Source organism: Aotus nancymaae, unplaced genomic scaffold (assembly GCF_030222135.1).
Source record: "Aotus nancymaae isolate 86718 unplaced genomic scaffold, 86718_ANA_hifiasm-v0.15.2.pri h1tg000059l, whole genome shotgun sequence".
NCBI classification, from domain to species: Eukaryota; Metazoa; Chordata; class Mammalia; order Primates; family Aotidae; genus Aotus; species Aotus nancymaae.
Window position 1 is genome coordinate 57638240 of NW_026988473.1, and position 14666 is coordinate 57652905.

At 41.7% G+C, this 14666-nt stretch overlaps 1 protein-coding gene across 2 annotated transcripts in view; it reads right to left on the reverse strand.

Moving 5' to 3' along the window:
* Positions 1–5862: 5862 nt before the first annotated feature.
* Positions 5863–14666, reverse strand: part of RAB6A (RAB6A, member RAS oncogene family) — an 84951-nt gene continuing 76147 nt past the window's right edge. For both annotated transcript variants that reach the window (XM_021675077.2, XM_021675078.2), the window contains exons 7-8: positions 9654–9720; positions 5863–7907 (exon numbers count right to left, since the gene is read on the reverse strand). In XM_021675077.2, the coding sequence (XP_021530752.1) occupies positions 7843–7907; positions 9654–9720 (132 nt within the window). In that variant the 3' untranslated portion in view covers positions 5863–7842. The remainder of the gene's footprint in view (positions 7908–9653; positions 9721–14666) is intronic.

Genomic DNA, 14666 nt, shown 5'->3' on the forward strand with positions numbered 1-14666 from the left:
TTAAGGACAAGCATGGATGCAAGAAGGACCCTCTTGAGAAGACCAAGGTCTGTCAGCATCTGTGCAGTCAGAGGTCACATACCCTGGATGTCACAAGGCCTGTACTGTGTTCAGGGGACCCAGCAGTGTATCACACCCAGTCCATGATTTAGAACCTCAGCTTTAATTTTTTCTTTTCTTTTGTTTCTCTCCCCTCCCCTCCCCCACGGCAACCTTAATTTTTTCTTCTCCCCTCCCCTCCCTCCCTCCATCCCTCCCCTTTAGTAGCATCCCCATTATGCCATCTCATTAGAGGGTATCCTGCATGCTCCTGCAGAGACATCTCTGAGTTTGGTTCTGGGAATGACCTTTCCTCTTACTCTCGGGTTCAGTCTCAGGGCTTTTAGAAATCAGTATGTAAGAAAAGCCCAAGCTATCCGGAGTCCTTTCCCAGAATGTGGGGTAAACAAGGGCCAGGGAGCTGGCTAGGCAGGGCACTTGAGATCAGACAGAGCTGGGGGCATTGACATTCATTGCCCAAAGCTTCCCCTGCTTTATCTCATAGGTCTTTGCAACAACCCCATGGGCCTGGTGTTACTATCCTTATTTTACCTACAAAGAAGCAGATGCAGAGAAGGAAAGTAGCTTGACCTTGTCCACCACACCACACTGCTTCTGCACTATATCCTGTGTGGCTCATTACTTGGCAGGAAAATAATTCCCAGAGAGGAGACCAGGGCCACTTTAAGCAGGTCAACTGTGTAACACAAACACCTCTTCTCTTTTCCTTTAGCAAATACTTTCCTGATAGGTTTTGTGGGCAGACAGGGCTGGGAGCTGGGTACTGGGAGATGAGTGACACTTGGGCTCTACATTCAAGGAGTGTGTGTGTGTGTGTGTGTGTGTGTGTGTGTGTGTGTGTGTCTGTCCCAGGCATGGGTACAGACTATGACAACATGGGCTGTGGGAACTGGTATCCCTGAGGCTATAGGGGCACAGAGAAAGGAGCCTTGATTTAAGTATGGATGGAAGTGTCTTAAGCTGGCTGTAAAGACAAATGCTCTTCCAACTATGGTCTTGAGGGAGTTGCTAACTTAAAGAGGAAACAAGAACTAAAGCAGCACTCAGTGCTGAGAGTGCTCTGGGTGAGGCGGATCTGCAGTGTGATGGGTAGAAAAGGGGGTCAGCAGGGTCAAATCATCAGGGGCCTTGAATGCTAGGGAAGGAGCCTGAACTATATACTTACTCCCAGGCCATGGAATCTCTCCAAAAGATTTGAAGCAAAGGAAACATGGTTGAACCCAGAAGTTCGATCTCACACACAAAGACAGTTCTCATAGAAAACAGTCTCAACCCAGAAATCATCTCTGCAAACTGTCTGGGCAGCCCAGGTACTGCCTAGCCACTCATAGCCAGCGCACTGGGGGTGTTCAACTCTACATACGTTCCTGAGACTACCTGCCTCCATCAGCCCCTACTAGAGGAGATTCTGTAGACAATGAGGGTCTGTTGCAGCCCGGCAGTGAGCACTTCTCCAAAAGCAGGTATATGACTCAGTCTCAGAACCAGAGCCCTACATCCAGAATACCTGGCTGGAAATGACCCTAGATGCCCTCTAAAACGGATTCCTCTTCCCTCTGCCCCACTCAATAAGGATGATTCTACTGCTTTCTGCCACCCATAGGGACTGGGAGTTCTCTTACCCTTTCCTTTTCCTGCCCTTCTGGGACAGCTCAGTCTGTGGAACCTCCTTTCTCAGTTGAGTTGAGATCTGCCTCCTGAGAACGCCCAGGTTGGGTCCCAGCTTTACTTCTGACTTCAGATCACAGACCTTAGAGCTTCCCACAGAGGTCTGGAAACATAAGTGGTCATCAGAAGACTTCATTGTCAGAATCATGGTCCAATCAGTCTAACACCCTTAAACCTGAAGCACAGAACCTTGAGGTTTGACCCTTTCTAGGTTGGTCACCAGCCTTGGGGATGGAGAGAGGTAACAAGCTGAGGCCAGGATATGCTTAGGAAGGAACATGTGCTAAATATAGAAAGAGTTCCAACTACAAAGCAGATGTTAGCCTCTGTCCTCTAAGATAGTTACCTTCTGGCCAGGTGTGGCATGGCGGCTCACACCTGTAATCCTAGCACTTTGGTAGGCTAAGGCGGGTGGATCACTTGAGGTCAGGAATTTGAGACCAGCGTGGCCAAACTGGTGAAACCCTGTCTCTACTAAAAATACAAAAATTAGCCAGGTGTGGTGGCGGCACCTGTAATCCCAGCTACTCGGGAGGCTGAGGCAGGAGACTCGCTTGAACTGGGGAGGTGGAGGTTGCAGTGAGGCAAGATGGCACCACTGCACTCCAGCCTGGGTGACAGAGCAAGACTCCTTCTCAAAAAAAAAAGAAAAAAAAAGTCACCTTCTTCTACTGTATTAGTGGGAAGGAAGGAGGCCTTCTCCACTTGCCAGCTGCTCTCCCCAACACCTTAGTCTGTCTGGACCCACTGGTCACCATTTGAACATCTTAGCGAGATTCTCTTAAATGGATGCCTGATCTCTCCACCTGGACACCAAGTATGGGATCAATGGGGATGGTTTTCCTTTACTGATCTAGTTTTCATTCTCCCCGTCACCACCAGCCCCATCAAAGCATGTGCATCAGACTTCACAGAAAAGGTAGAGTAACAAAGGAAAAAGAAGGAAATGAAAACATAAAACTAAATTATTCTTTATCCCCCTGTAAGGGGACAAGTTTTTAGTTCACTTGCAGAAGTTCCAACTTCCTCATCTCAATCCTGTCTTCTGTTCTGGCTTTCTCCAAAAACCTCCCCACGTTTCTGCTGATGGTGCTTTCCAGTTGCCCCACTGAACAAAGCAATGAATGCAAATGGATATTCCTGATGCAGTTTGCTTCAAAATCTCCCCACTAGTAGGACTGCAACATGAATTTTTAATTCTTCCAGCTGTAGACAATTTTTAAACTATTCACACACACATTAAGACAGACATTAATCCTCACAGACAAACCAGTTTAATCTGGAGGTGGCCTATGGACTACATCTGGCCCACAAATTGTTTTGTCTGATCAGCACATGGTGTTTCAAAGGTTCTGAATTAAAATGGCCAAAGATGCAAAAGACAGATGACACTAAGTACTGATATGCAACAACTGGAGTCTCCTAAACTGCTGGAATGAGTGTAAAGTTAAATCGGTACAATTGCTTTGGAAACTGACTGGCAAGACCAAGCATATGCATACATTACAACCAATCAATTCTATTCCTAGGGTGCACCCAAGAGAAATGTGTACTTACCTTCACCAAAAAGTAGGTAGAAAAGTGTTCATGGGCCGGGTGTGGTGGCTCACGCCTGTAATTCCAGCACCTTGGGAGGCCAAGGCGGGCAGATCACCTGAGGTCAGGAGTTCGAGACCAGCCTGGCCAACATGATGAAACCTGTCTCTAATAAAAATGCAAAAATTAGCCAGGCATGGTGGCAGGTGCCTGTAATCCCAGCTACCCAAGGAGAATCACTTGAGTCTGGGAGGCGAAGGTTGCAGTGAGCCAAGACTATTCCACTGCACTCCAGCCAGGGCAACAGACTGAGACTCCGTATAAAACACGAACAACAAAACAAATCCCAATTCCTTAAGTATGGGCTGCACATAGATACTTCCTTCTAAGAATAGAGATGAAAAGGCAGTAGGTAAGAAGAGTAACATATTATTTTTGGAGACAGCGTCTCACTCTATCACCGAGGCTGGAGTGCAGTGGCACGATCCAGGCACACTGCAACCTCTGTCTCCTTGGTTCAAGTGATTCTGCTCCTCAGCCTCCCATGCAGCTGGGATTACAGGCGCCTGCTACCACACCTTTTTGTAAAAAAATTTTTACAAAAATCTAAGGCTAAAGAAGTATTTGCCATAGACCAAATAATGGCAGAGCTGAGATTCCAAAGTTCATATTTTTTATACTACCTAAACTGGTAATCCCAGCTACTCGGGAGGATGAGGCAGGAGAATCGCTTGAACCCAGGAGGCAGAGGTTGCAGTGAGCTGAAATCGCACCACTGCACTCCAGCCTGGATGACAGACTGAGACATCATCTGAAAAAAAAAAAAAAAAAAAGGTTTTAATTGGCTCACAGTTCTGTGGGCTGTACAAGAAGTATGGTGCTAGCATTTGCTTCTGGTGAGGCCTCAAAAAGCTTACAATAAGGCAAAGAGGGAGCTTTGCCCTGCTTTTTATCACATGGCAAGAACAAGAAAGCTATTTCTGTTTCCTAATGAATGAGTTCCTCAATTTAATGTTCCAGCTGTCTAACTCAGTCAATGGAATCCATTCTACCATTTATACTATCTATGTGTTCTGTATCTTTCCTTTAAAAAAACAGGGTCTTGCTTTGTTGCCCAAGCTGGAGGACAGTGGTGTGATTAGAGCTCACTGTAGCCTTGAACTCCTGTTTTCAAGCAATCCTCTCACCTCAGTCTTCTGAGAAGCTGGGACTGCAGGTGTGTGCTACCATGCCCACCTAATTTTTAAATTTTTTGTAGAGATGGGGTCTCACCATGTTGCCCAAGCTGGTCTTCAACTCCTAGGCTCAAACTGTCCTTCTACCTCAGCCTCCCAAAGTGCTAGGATTACAGGTGTGAAACACTGCACCTGGCTGTGTTCATCATTTCAACAATTTAAAAAATTTCATACTTAATTTATGATTCTAAATGTTTCATATCTTATCTCCTTAGTATTTATCAGGTCATCTTTAAATTACTGGTCATCTTTCCCAATGTACTTCTGCTTCAGATATTCACTTTCACTTTTGAGGCAGTTTTTAGGTATTAACTACATTGCTGTGTGAGTTCCAATTCCCCTTGGGGTATAGGCTACTAGTATGGAAGGCACAGGAGACAAGACTGTCAAGTTAAGGAGAGGAGGGGATAAACTTTGGGGCAAGGAGTTCTAGTAACTATAAGACCACATGTAATCACTCCCATTCACTATCAGTATCATCACCCCAAGCCACAACTTATTTCAGGGCCTTGCCTTTATTTCCATCAGCTTATTGGGGATTTTTACTACCCTAATATTACTCTTGTGGACACCTGCACTAGTATTCTGGCCTCTGGCCTTCATTTCTACAGTAAGGGGTTCAGCTACGGTTGTCCTTTTCTCTATAAAGAGCCAGATAGTAAACGTTTTTTTTTTTTTTTGGCTTTTAGGGCCAAAGTCTATTGCAGCTATTAAACTGCCATTATAGTAAGAAAGTATAGCTGAGTTCCAATAAAACTTAATTTTTTAAACTGCTACCAGGCTGGATTTGGTGGGAAGGACACAAGTTTGCTGGCTTTTGTCCCAAGGCAAAATTATAATTAGGAGTAAGGAGGCAAAAGCAGAACTTAAGATACTTTCCTTAATATGTCCTATTACTGCCTCCACCAGGGCTACATCTTTCAAGTTGCAGCCCCTCTCCCCTACCCTCCAACAGTACCCCCATCAAAAAAAAGAGTCTTCTGACTCCCCAGGAGTTCCTCACATTTTTTGTTAAATTTTTCTGGATTCCATCCATATCTGGTATAGGTCTAGGGAGGGAGAAGCTTATGCTAATTAACCATCTTGGTAGGAATGGGAAACCAAGTCAATAATTGTTTTCTTTTGTGTTTTATTTATATATTTTTGGCCGCAAAGTTGTTTATTAAAAAAAAAATTTGGACTACGAACACACTTGACTGCTTTGAAGAACTCCAAGCCTAATAAAAAGACCAATGTTAAAAGCAGCATAACTGGTTATTTTCTTTAAAATACATAAAAAGAATCAAATGCAACAGTGTAGGAAGACAATCACCCCCGTGTCAGAAGTCACAACTTCTTTCAAATAAAGAATATGACCCATCTGCCATATTGAATCAATATTTATTTCAGGACATGCCATGTCAAAATAAAACAAAGAGTCAACCCTTGCTTTTAACATTATATTGTATTATAAAAGCACTTTACAACTCCATCCCATCTTTAAGTATAAGTTACTGGTATGTGGGCTAATGATTATCTGTAAGCATTTCTCTATTCAGATCCATAATCCAAGTGCTCTTTGAATATTACAAGGTGACAATAAGTGGGAAGTGGAGGAGGAAAGGAAAGAGAGGGGACTAAGGTCCTCCCAGTTTAAGGTTTTGTTGCAATGAGGGGATAAGGAAGTATGAAGGTATTTTTGTTGTCTTTTTATCTTTATACTGTGTTAAGTAATGCTTACAACATAAATTCAGCAGGCTTTTCCTGAGCTGTAACTCAGAAGTTTTCTTCCTGCAAACAATGTATTTACAAATGTGTTTATTAGCTTACACAGCAATCTCACAATAACTAGTAAAGATTAAAAGGGCACACTCCTAGTATATTTGTTTGCAGTGTTTTAAGGGAAATACATATTGCCATGGTGAAGCTCTAAATAGATTCAACAAAACATCTAAAAATTGAAAGTTGTTAAAAAAAAAAGGCAAAGAAATAAATATCACCAAAGAAAAAAGATTAATTGTAGCTTAAATATAAAACTAAATCACTAGTTAATTAAACTATACAGATCTAATACAAACCAAAACCAGCCTGAAAGACCCAACATTAAAAAATGCTAAAAAATAAGGCATAAATCTGCATAACATTGAGTTCTATTTCCATTCTCTCCTTTCCCTCTATGCATGTTTTACCTGATCTGCCTCTAGGGGCTTACAAGAAAACGGTTTCTGTCTTCATTTTGACCTCAAATGTCCTGAGCAAAGTTTTTGCTATTCTCCTGACGATTCTTTTGTTGGTAAGCTTTAGATAACGTTACTTCTACTAATTTAGTAGTTTTGACCATAGTGCCAAATTTAAATTCTTCCACTGGTTCTTCTGAAAGGAACTGAACTTTTACAGTACCTTGCCTACATAGTATTTTTTTTATTTAAAAAAAGAAAACCCAAGCAAAATCTATTGCTTAAAGAGGTTTGTTATTAATTTTTAAACAAACAGAATAACTCAACATTTTAAAACCTTGGGAGAAACAGTTCATTAGAACTTCATTATTTTACCATGAATAATACTAAAAACCTGTTCTGAAGCACTTGGTTACTTTTCTCTCCCAGAGTCTAATAAAGCACATATGAAAGGGCCATTTGTTTTAGTCAGAAATACATTTTACGTTCTTCTACTTACAAGTACTCACTATGTTCTTTAGGACTCATTTTGAAGATGCACCAGGACCCTTTTCTCATTCAAGCACTGCCTACCACCATAGCTGAATTCTGATCCCAAAGAAGATCTAAGTAATTCATATCAGTGCTCAAGAATAATTTTGGACATCTTGGCCCATGGCCTACAGCCAGTGGTATCTGTAAAATTAAAGGATAATTCCAATGGGCTTTGTCTGACTGCTGCTTTGCCATCTCGTTTGTTTTGAGGAAGTAGGGGAGGCTAGGTAAGATACAGGGAAAGGGGGTAAGAGAGACGTAAGAAAAGCAAGGAGAGATCAAGTACGCTGTGAATATACTGCTCATTAACCAAGCCATACTCATACTGTTGAGATTTCCATCATTTCGAAGTACATTATCATAACATTAAAAAAGGAAAAAATGTTAAGAAAATGTATCTAATTTTTAAAGTTATCACTGGAATATGTTGTAATATTTTGGCTTTTTGTAAAATATAAATAGTGAAGACACTGACTTTTTTTGTGCTTGTGAAGCTAAAAGATCATCTCCATGAGACAGGCAGCGATGATGAATTGCAATACGTTATTACTGAAGGGAAAAGGTTCAAGCCAATATTCACACTGCAGTCAATGAAAGAGTAAGGGGGCCAAAGCAGTGAGCTTCTGAAGAAGGGTTGAAGATGACATGGAAGATTAGCAGGAACAGCCTCCTTCGCTGACTGGTTGCTCCTGAGGCTTTTCCAGTTTTATGTCAATCACTGAAACAAAAGTTAAGGAGCCATAAATGGGAAAGTACAATTTCAATTCTTCCAAACACTAGGATTTCTGGGATGGCCCTTGTATTCCTATTTGACTTCAGAGCCTACACAATCACTATTTTCTACATAACCACCTCACCATATAAGGTGCTCAAATGGAATAAACTTGCTTGTATCTACTATATGCAACAAGGGTCAGAATGAGGTACAAGCTCTATTTACGGGTATCTATCCTAAGGAACCTCTGCAGGAGCAAGAAATGACATGAAGATGATGTTCCTCATAGAATTATCTATAATATAAATCTAAAAATAGCCTATAAGACAGTTCCAACAGCAGGGGAAACATGTAATAAATAATGGGACTTTCAGGCTGGGCGCAGTGGCTCACACCTGTAATCCCGTAACTTTGGGAGGCTGAGGCAGTTGAGTCATCTGAAGTCAGTAGTTCGAGACCAGCCTGGCCAACATGGCGAAATCCCATCTCTACTAAAAATACAAAAATTAGCTGGGCATGGTGGCTTGTGCCTGTAGTCCTAGCTACTTGGGAGGCTGAGGCGCAGGAGAATCACTTGAACCCGGGAGGCAGAGGTTGCAGAGAGCCGAGACTGCACCGCCGCACTCCAGCCTGGGAGACAGAGTGAGACACTGCCTCAAAAAAAAAAATAAATAAAATAAGGGCATGAGGGACAAACTTCAACTCAATAGTTAACATATTATGTTTTGTTTTGTTTTTTTTTTTTTGAAACATGATACATATTACAAAGCATATGATACAAAGAACATATTATGTGTTTTTTTTTTTTTTTTTTTTTTTTTGAGACGGAGTTTCGCTCTTGTTACCCAGGCTGGAGTGCAATGGCGCGATCTCGGCTCACCGCAACCTCCGCCTCCTGGGTTCAGGCAATTCTCCTGCCTCAGCCTCCTGAGTAGCTGGGATTACAGGCGTGCACCACCATGCCAAGCTAATTTTTTGTATTTTTAGTAGAGACGGGATTTCACCATGTTGACCAGGATGGTCTCGATCTCTTGACCTCGTGATCCACCCGCTTTGGCCTCCCAAAGTGCTGGGATTACAGGTGTGAGCCACCGCGCCCGGCCATATTATGTTTTTTTAAAACAATTCTGTTTTTTATGAAAACAAAACATTTACAAGCGGGAAGAGCTGAATATAAAGTGCTATGAACTATATGGCTTAGTAAAAATGCCTGCATATGGAAAAACACTAGAAGGTAAATATGAAACATGGAACACATCAAATTAAATCCTTAGTATTAACTAATGTTAGATGTTCTAATCCTTGGAAATGAACTAATATTATGTCCTGTTTCTGAAAACAGAGGCTACAATAAAGCTCCACTCTATTTCTTGCCTGTGTCAAGTAGAAAGCTCAAGTGTCAGAAAAAGTAAGAAATGAAAATATGATATTATATGAGGAAAAAGCCCAGAGTCAATGGGACTCAAAATGAAGAGGCAAGGAGACAGGCATTCTGAGAGTTTCTTCCTCATTAAAAAGCAAGCAAGCACACACAAGCCCTCTCACTGATTAACAATGAGCAGCAGACTGCAAAGTGTGCATTTGGATAACCAGACCCCATTTGCTATAGTAAACCTCTGAATTTTATGCCCCTAAGCCATCAGTTCCTGGTTTGTAAAAGGTAATGGCACAATATTCTTTAGCCAAGCAAGCAGGACTTTAAAGACTAATGCTAACAATGAATAATTTCCGATTAAAGAAAAAGGATACTGTCTTCTCTGCTTCTGTCCTGTGTGCTTTCCATTCCAGGCAAAGCTGCTGCTACACGTCGAAAGAGCTGTGGGAAAGACAGAAAAGTGATAATTGAGAGGCAACATTTAGCAAAGGGTATTGGGGTTTATGATCACTGTACAGTGAGCTGTCTAATGCTGGGCGCAGTGGCTCACACCTGTAATCCCAGCACTTTGGGATCTGCCCAAGGTGGGCGGATCACTTGAGGTCAGGAGTTTGAGACCAGCCTGGGTAACATGGTGAAACCCTGCCTCTACAAAAAACTCAAAAATTAGCCAGGCATGGTGGTGCACGCCTGTAGTCTTAGCTAATGGAGAGGCTGAGCCCAGAGGACTGCTTCAGTCCAGGAGGTGGAGGCTGCAGTGAGCCAAGATCATGCCACTGCACTCCAGCCCAGGCAACAGGGCGAGACTCTGTCTCAAAAATAAATAAATAAATAAACAAACAAATAAATGTCTATTCATCCTATAAATATTATAAAAAGTAGTATGACAACTACTAAGAAATATAAAGACATGATTCCTGCTTTTTAACTGATAAGACATGAACAAATAACTGTTAACAAATAAGCAGCGAAAATGTCATTTGAGTAATAAAGGATTACAGAAACGCAGAAAAATAGCAGATCATTCATGTAACAAAACTGTATAGTAGCATTCCTATCTTTCATGTAAAGAGTTAGGGTCTGAGGCAGGCAGGTAGCTCATGCTTGTAATCCCAGCACTTTGGGAGGCCACAGTGGGTGGATCATGTGGTTAGGAGTTCAAAACCAGCCTGGCCAACATGGTGAAACCTCATCTCTACTAAAAATACAAAAAATTAGTTGGGAGTGGTGGCACACGCCTGTAATCCCATACTCAGGAGGCTGAGGCAGGGGAATCACTTGAACCTGGGAGGCGGAGGTTACAGAGCTGAGATTGTAACACTGCATTCCAGCCTGGGCAACAGAGCACCAGGTTTAGGGGGCAGGCGGTGGAGGAAAGAATTAGGTTCTGAAGTCGGTGTATAATATATTGTGAAAGTTAGTCCAGTCAAAATTACCCTTTATCATTCCTTAGAAAAGCACAATGCTAGAGATTAATATACCACCCCTCAAGTCCAACACAGCTGGCTTTTCTTCTATCATTGGAATGAGTGCCAGTGGGAATAATTGGCTTGTGTTTGAGGCATGAAGCTATGAAAAATATCTTCAACAGAAGAAAGGCACTCAAGCCTGGAGAGACGTTTACATTTGAGAGGCATATGAGAACAGATGATGGAACAACAGTTTATACTTCTTATATTGTCCGAACCTTAGGCATACAATCACTGGGTACAATAGCTAGTGAAACTGCCTGATTATTTCAATTATTTATCTTTTAATTAAGCATACAATATAAAATTGAGTCAAAAAAATGTGTTCTCCCAACAATATCAGCTGAAAACTTAAAAATAACCATCTATTATTATCACAAATATAAGTAAGTATTTTATTATCACAAATGTTAAGTATAGTGACTGCAGAAACAATCTAGTAGCTGACAATGTGACACTATATCAAATGTTAACAGCGTTTTGAGGATATGTTTTTAATTTATTTTTGTATACAGAAATTCATTCTATAATATAATGGCGATATAGGCACTTTTTTTTTTTTTTTTTTTTTGTGGGAAATACAGTCTCACTCGTTATCCTAGCTGGAGTACAGTGGCACAATCACAGCTCACTGAGGCCCCAACCTCCTGGGCTCAAGCGATCCTCCCACACCCTGGTCTCCCAAGTTGCTGCCACCATACCTGGCTAACTGTTGTATTTTTTTGCAGAGAAGAGGTTTTGCCATGTTACTCAGGGTGGTCTCCAACTCCTGAGCTCAAGTGATCTGCCCACCTTGGCCTCCCAAAGTGCTGGGATTACAGGCGCATGCCACCACACTGGGTGGCACTTTTTTTTTGAGATGGAGTCTCTGTCACCCAGGCTGGAGTGCAGTGGCGCAATCTCAGCTCACTGCAACCTCCGCCTCCTGTGTTCAAGTGATTCTCCTGCCTCATCCTCCTGAGTAGCTGGGACCACAAGTGTGCATCACCACACTGGGCTAATTTTTGTATTTTTAGTAGAGACGGGCTTTCACCATGTTGGCCAGGCTAATCTCAAACTCCTAACCTCAGGTGATCCTCCTGCCTCAGCCTCCCAAAGTGCTGGGATTACAAGCGTGAGCCAGTGCACCTGGCCTGAAATGCCAATTTTGAAAGAAGTTCTACTATGAGTAAAATACTATGAAACACAATCGGATACTACAGAGAAAGCATTTGTGATTTCAAGAATCAATCGATGCAGAAAACCTCATTGTATTAACAGTCTCATTTAAAGAAATTGTCACAGACGCTTCAGCCTTCAGCAAGTACTACCCTTATCAGTCAGCAGGCATCAACATCAAGGCAAGACCCTCCAACAACAACAATACTGACTCGCAGAAGGCTCAGATGATCATTAGCATTTTTAGCAATATTCTTTATTTAAGATATATACATTGTTATGATTTTTTTTTTTTTTTTGGACAGAGTTTTGCTCCGTTGCCCAGGCTGGAGTGCAGTGGCATGATCTCGGCTCACTGCAACCTCCACCTCCCAGATTCAAGCGATTCTCCTACCTCAGCCTCCTGAGTAGCTGGGATTACAGGCATTGGCCACCACACCTGGCTACATTTTGTATTTTTAGTAGAGACAGGGTTTCACCAAGTTGTCCAGGGTGGTCTCAAACTCCCGCCCTCAAGTGATCCACCTACCTCAGCCACCATGTCCTGCCACATACGTATGTTGCTTTTACAAACATAATGCTATTAATAGACTACAGTAAAGTATAAACAAAACTTACACACACTGGAAACCAGAAAACCCATTTGACTGGTTTTATTGACATATTCACTTTATTGCAGTGATCTAGATCCAAACTATAGTATCTCTGAGGTATACCTGTATGCAGTGGCCTCAATGATTTTAACACCTGGCCATCTAGTCAGAATGTACATTCAGCACATTTCTCTTTCAGTAGAGATGAAGGCAAAGAAAAAGAGGCAGGAAAGATTTCACAGGGAAGAGTTTCCTGAACACATACTGAGAAATAGAAAAGTACAAGGTATACTTAAGAATGGTTATGTAGTCCAGACTGGTTCGAGCATAGAATATGTAAAAGGATCAGGATAGGATATATATATCGGAGGCCAGACTAATAAAGATCTTCCTTTACATCCTGTGGGCAAAGGAACCCACTAAAAATAGTAGTTTGCTCTCGGACTTTCATTGGCTTAATATGGCTAAAGAGACATACAAATCACATAATGAAATTGAAAGTCATTAAGGTAGAATGGCAAAAAACTAAAAGGTAAAGTGTGGATAGCAGTACAGTGTAGTAGTTAACAACCTGGGTTTGGGCTCTAGGTAGGCCACTTATATGACAGATCATGTAATCTTCATTCCTCTGTTCCTTGATCTATAAAAATGGGCTTAAAATAACAGTACATTTGCCTGACTAGATTACTAGATTATTGTGAAAGTTAAGGAAAATAATTATGCAAAGTGTTTAAGACTGACCTGCTATATAGAAAGTCTTTCTTTAAAAAAAAAAAAAAAGCAGCCTGGTGAGATGTTTACTTTTGACCGGCCGGGCAAGGTGGCTCATGCCTATAATCCCAGCATTTTGGGAGGCCAAGGCAGGTGGATCACCTGAGGTTAGTAGTTTGAGACGAGTTTGGCCAACATGGTGAAACCCAGTCTCTACTAAAAATACAAAAAAAAAAAAAAAAAAAAAAAAATTTGCTGGGTGTGGTGGCAGATGCCTGTAATCCTAGGTACTCGGGAGGGTGAGGCAGGAGAATTGCTTGAACTGGGGAGGTGGAGGCTGCAGTAAGCCGAGACTCTGCCACCACACTCCAGCCTGGGAAACAAGTAAACTCTGTCTCAAAGAAAAAAACAAAAAAAAACCAGCTCTATTTCTACCAGAGACAATAACCCTATCAGAGATAAATGAACTCTCATGGGCCTGTAGGATTATAGAACAGATAATTTTGCCAAATGTTATACAACTCTGCAGTGAATTCTAGGACTACAGCAAAACACCCACAGGCTTAATTCTGCTTTAAGAAGAAACTATAAAAAACTGGTAGGAAAGGTGTGGAGGTTGGGGAAGACCTTTTAAAAATATTAGAGCAGAACTGAAACTTTCTTAGGAATATCTAGAAATTGTACCCATAATATACTTGCTTCTGACATGAAATATTTATTAAACTGCTTGCCTATTCAAGATGCATAATCTTTTTGGCCCTTAAGAATACCAGGTTTAGGCAGCTCATACCTATAATCCCAGCACTTTGGGAGGCCAAGGTGGGTGGATCATTTGAGGTCAGGAGTTCAAGACCAGCTTGGCCAACATGGTAAAACCCCATCTCTACTAAAAGTACAAAAATTAGCCAGGCATGGGGGCAGGCATCTATAATCCCAGCTACTTGGGAGGTTGAGGTAGGAGAATCACTTGAACTCAGGAGGCGGAGGTTGCAGTGAGCTGAGATTGTGCCACTGCAGTTCAGCCTGGGCAACAGAGACTCCATCTCAAAACAAAACAAAACAGGTTTATTTTCGGCTACCTTGAAAACTGTAAATCTTTTCAAGAGGAAGGCATAGGAAAGGTTTGGCTACTTTCTGAGTAGAGCTTATGAAAATGGAATAAAATTAGGTTTACAAGTTTGAGACCTTTAAAAAATTAAAATAGATTCTCTTTAGTGAAAAGTATCTAACTAACAAAGTATTCCAGGGCAAGTACCGTTATATTCACACGTATCTACCTGTTTTCATTATATATATACATATACTGCTTCATAACATCTATTTTAAAATTCCTTAACATATGGTCCAGCAATTCTACTTTGGGGTATATATCCAAAAGAACTGGCTGGGCGTAGTGGCTCACGCCTGTAATCCAAGCACTTTGGAGGCCAAGGCGGGCGGATCACCTGAGGTCGGG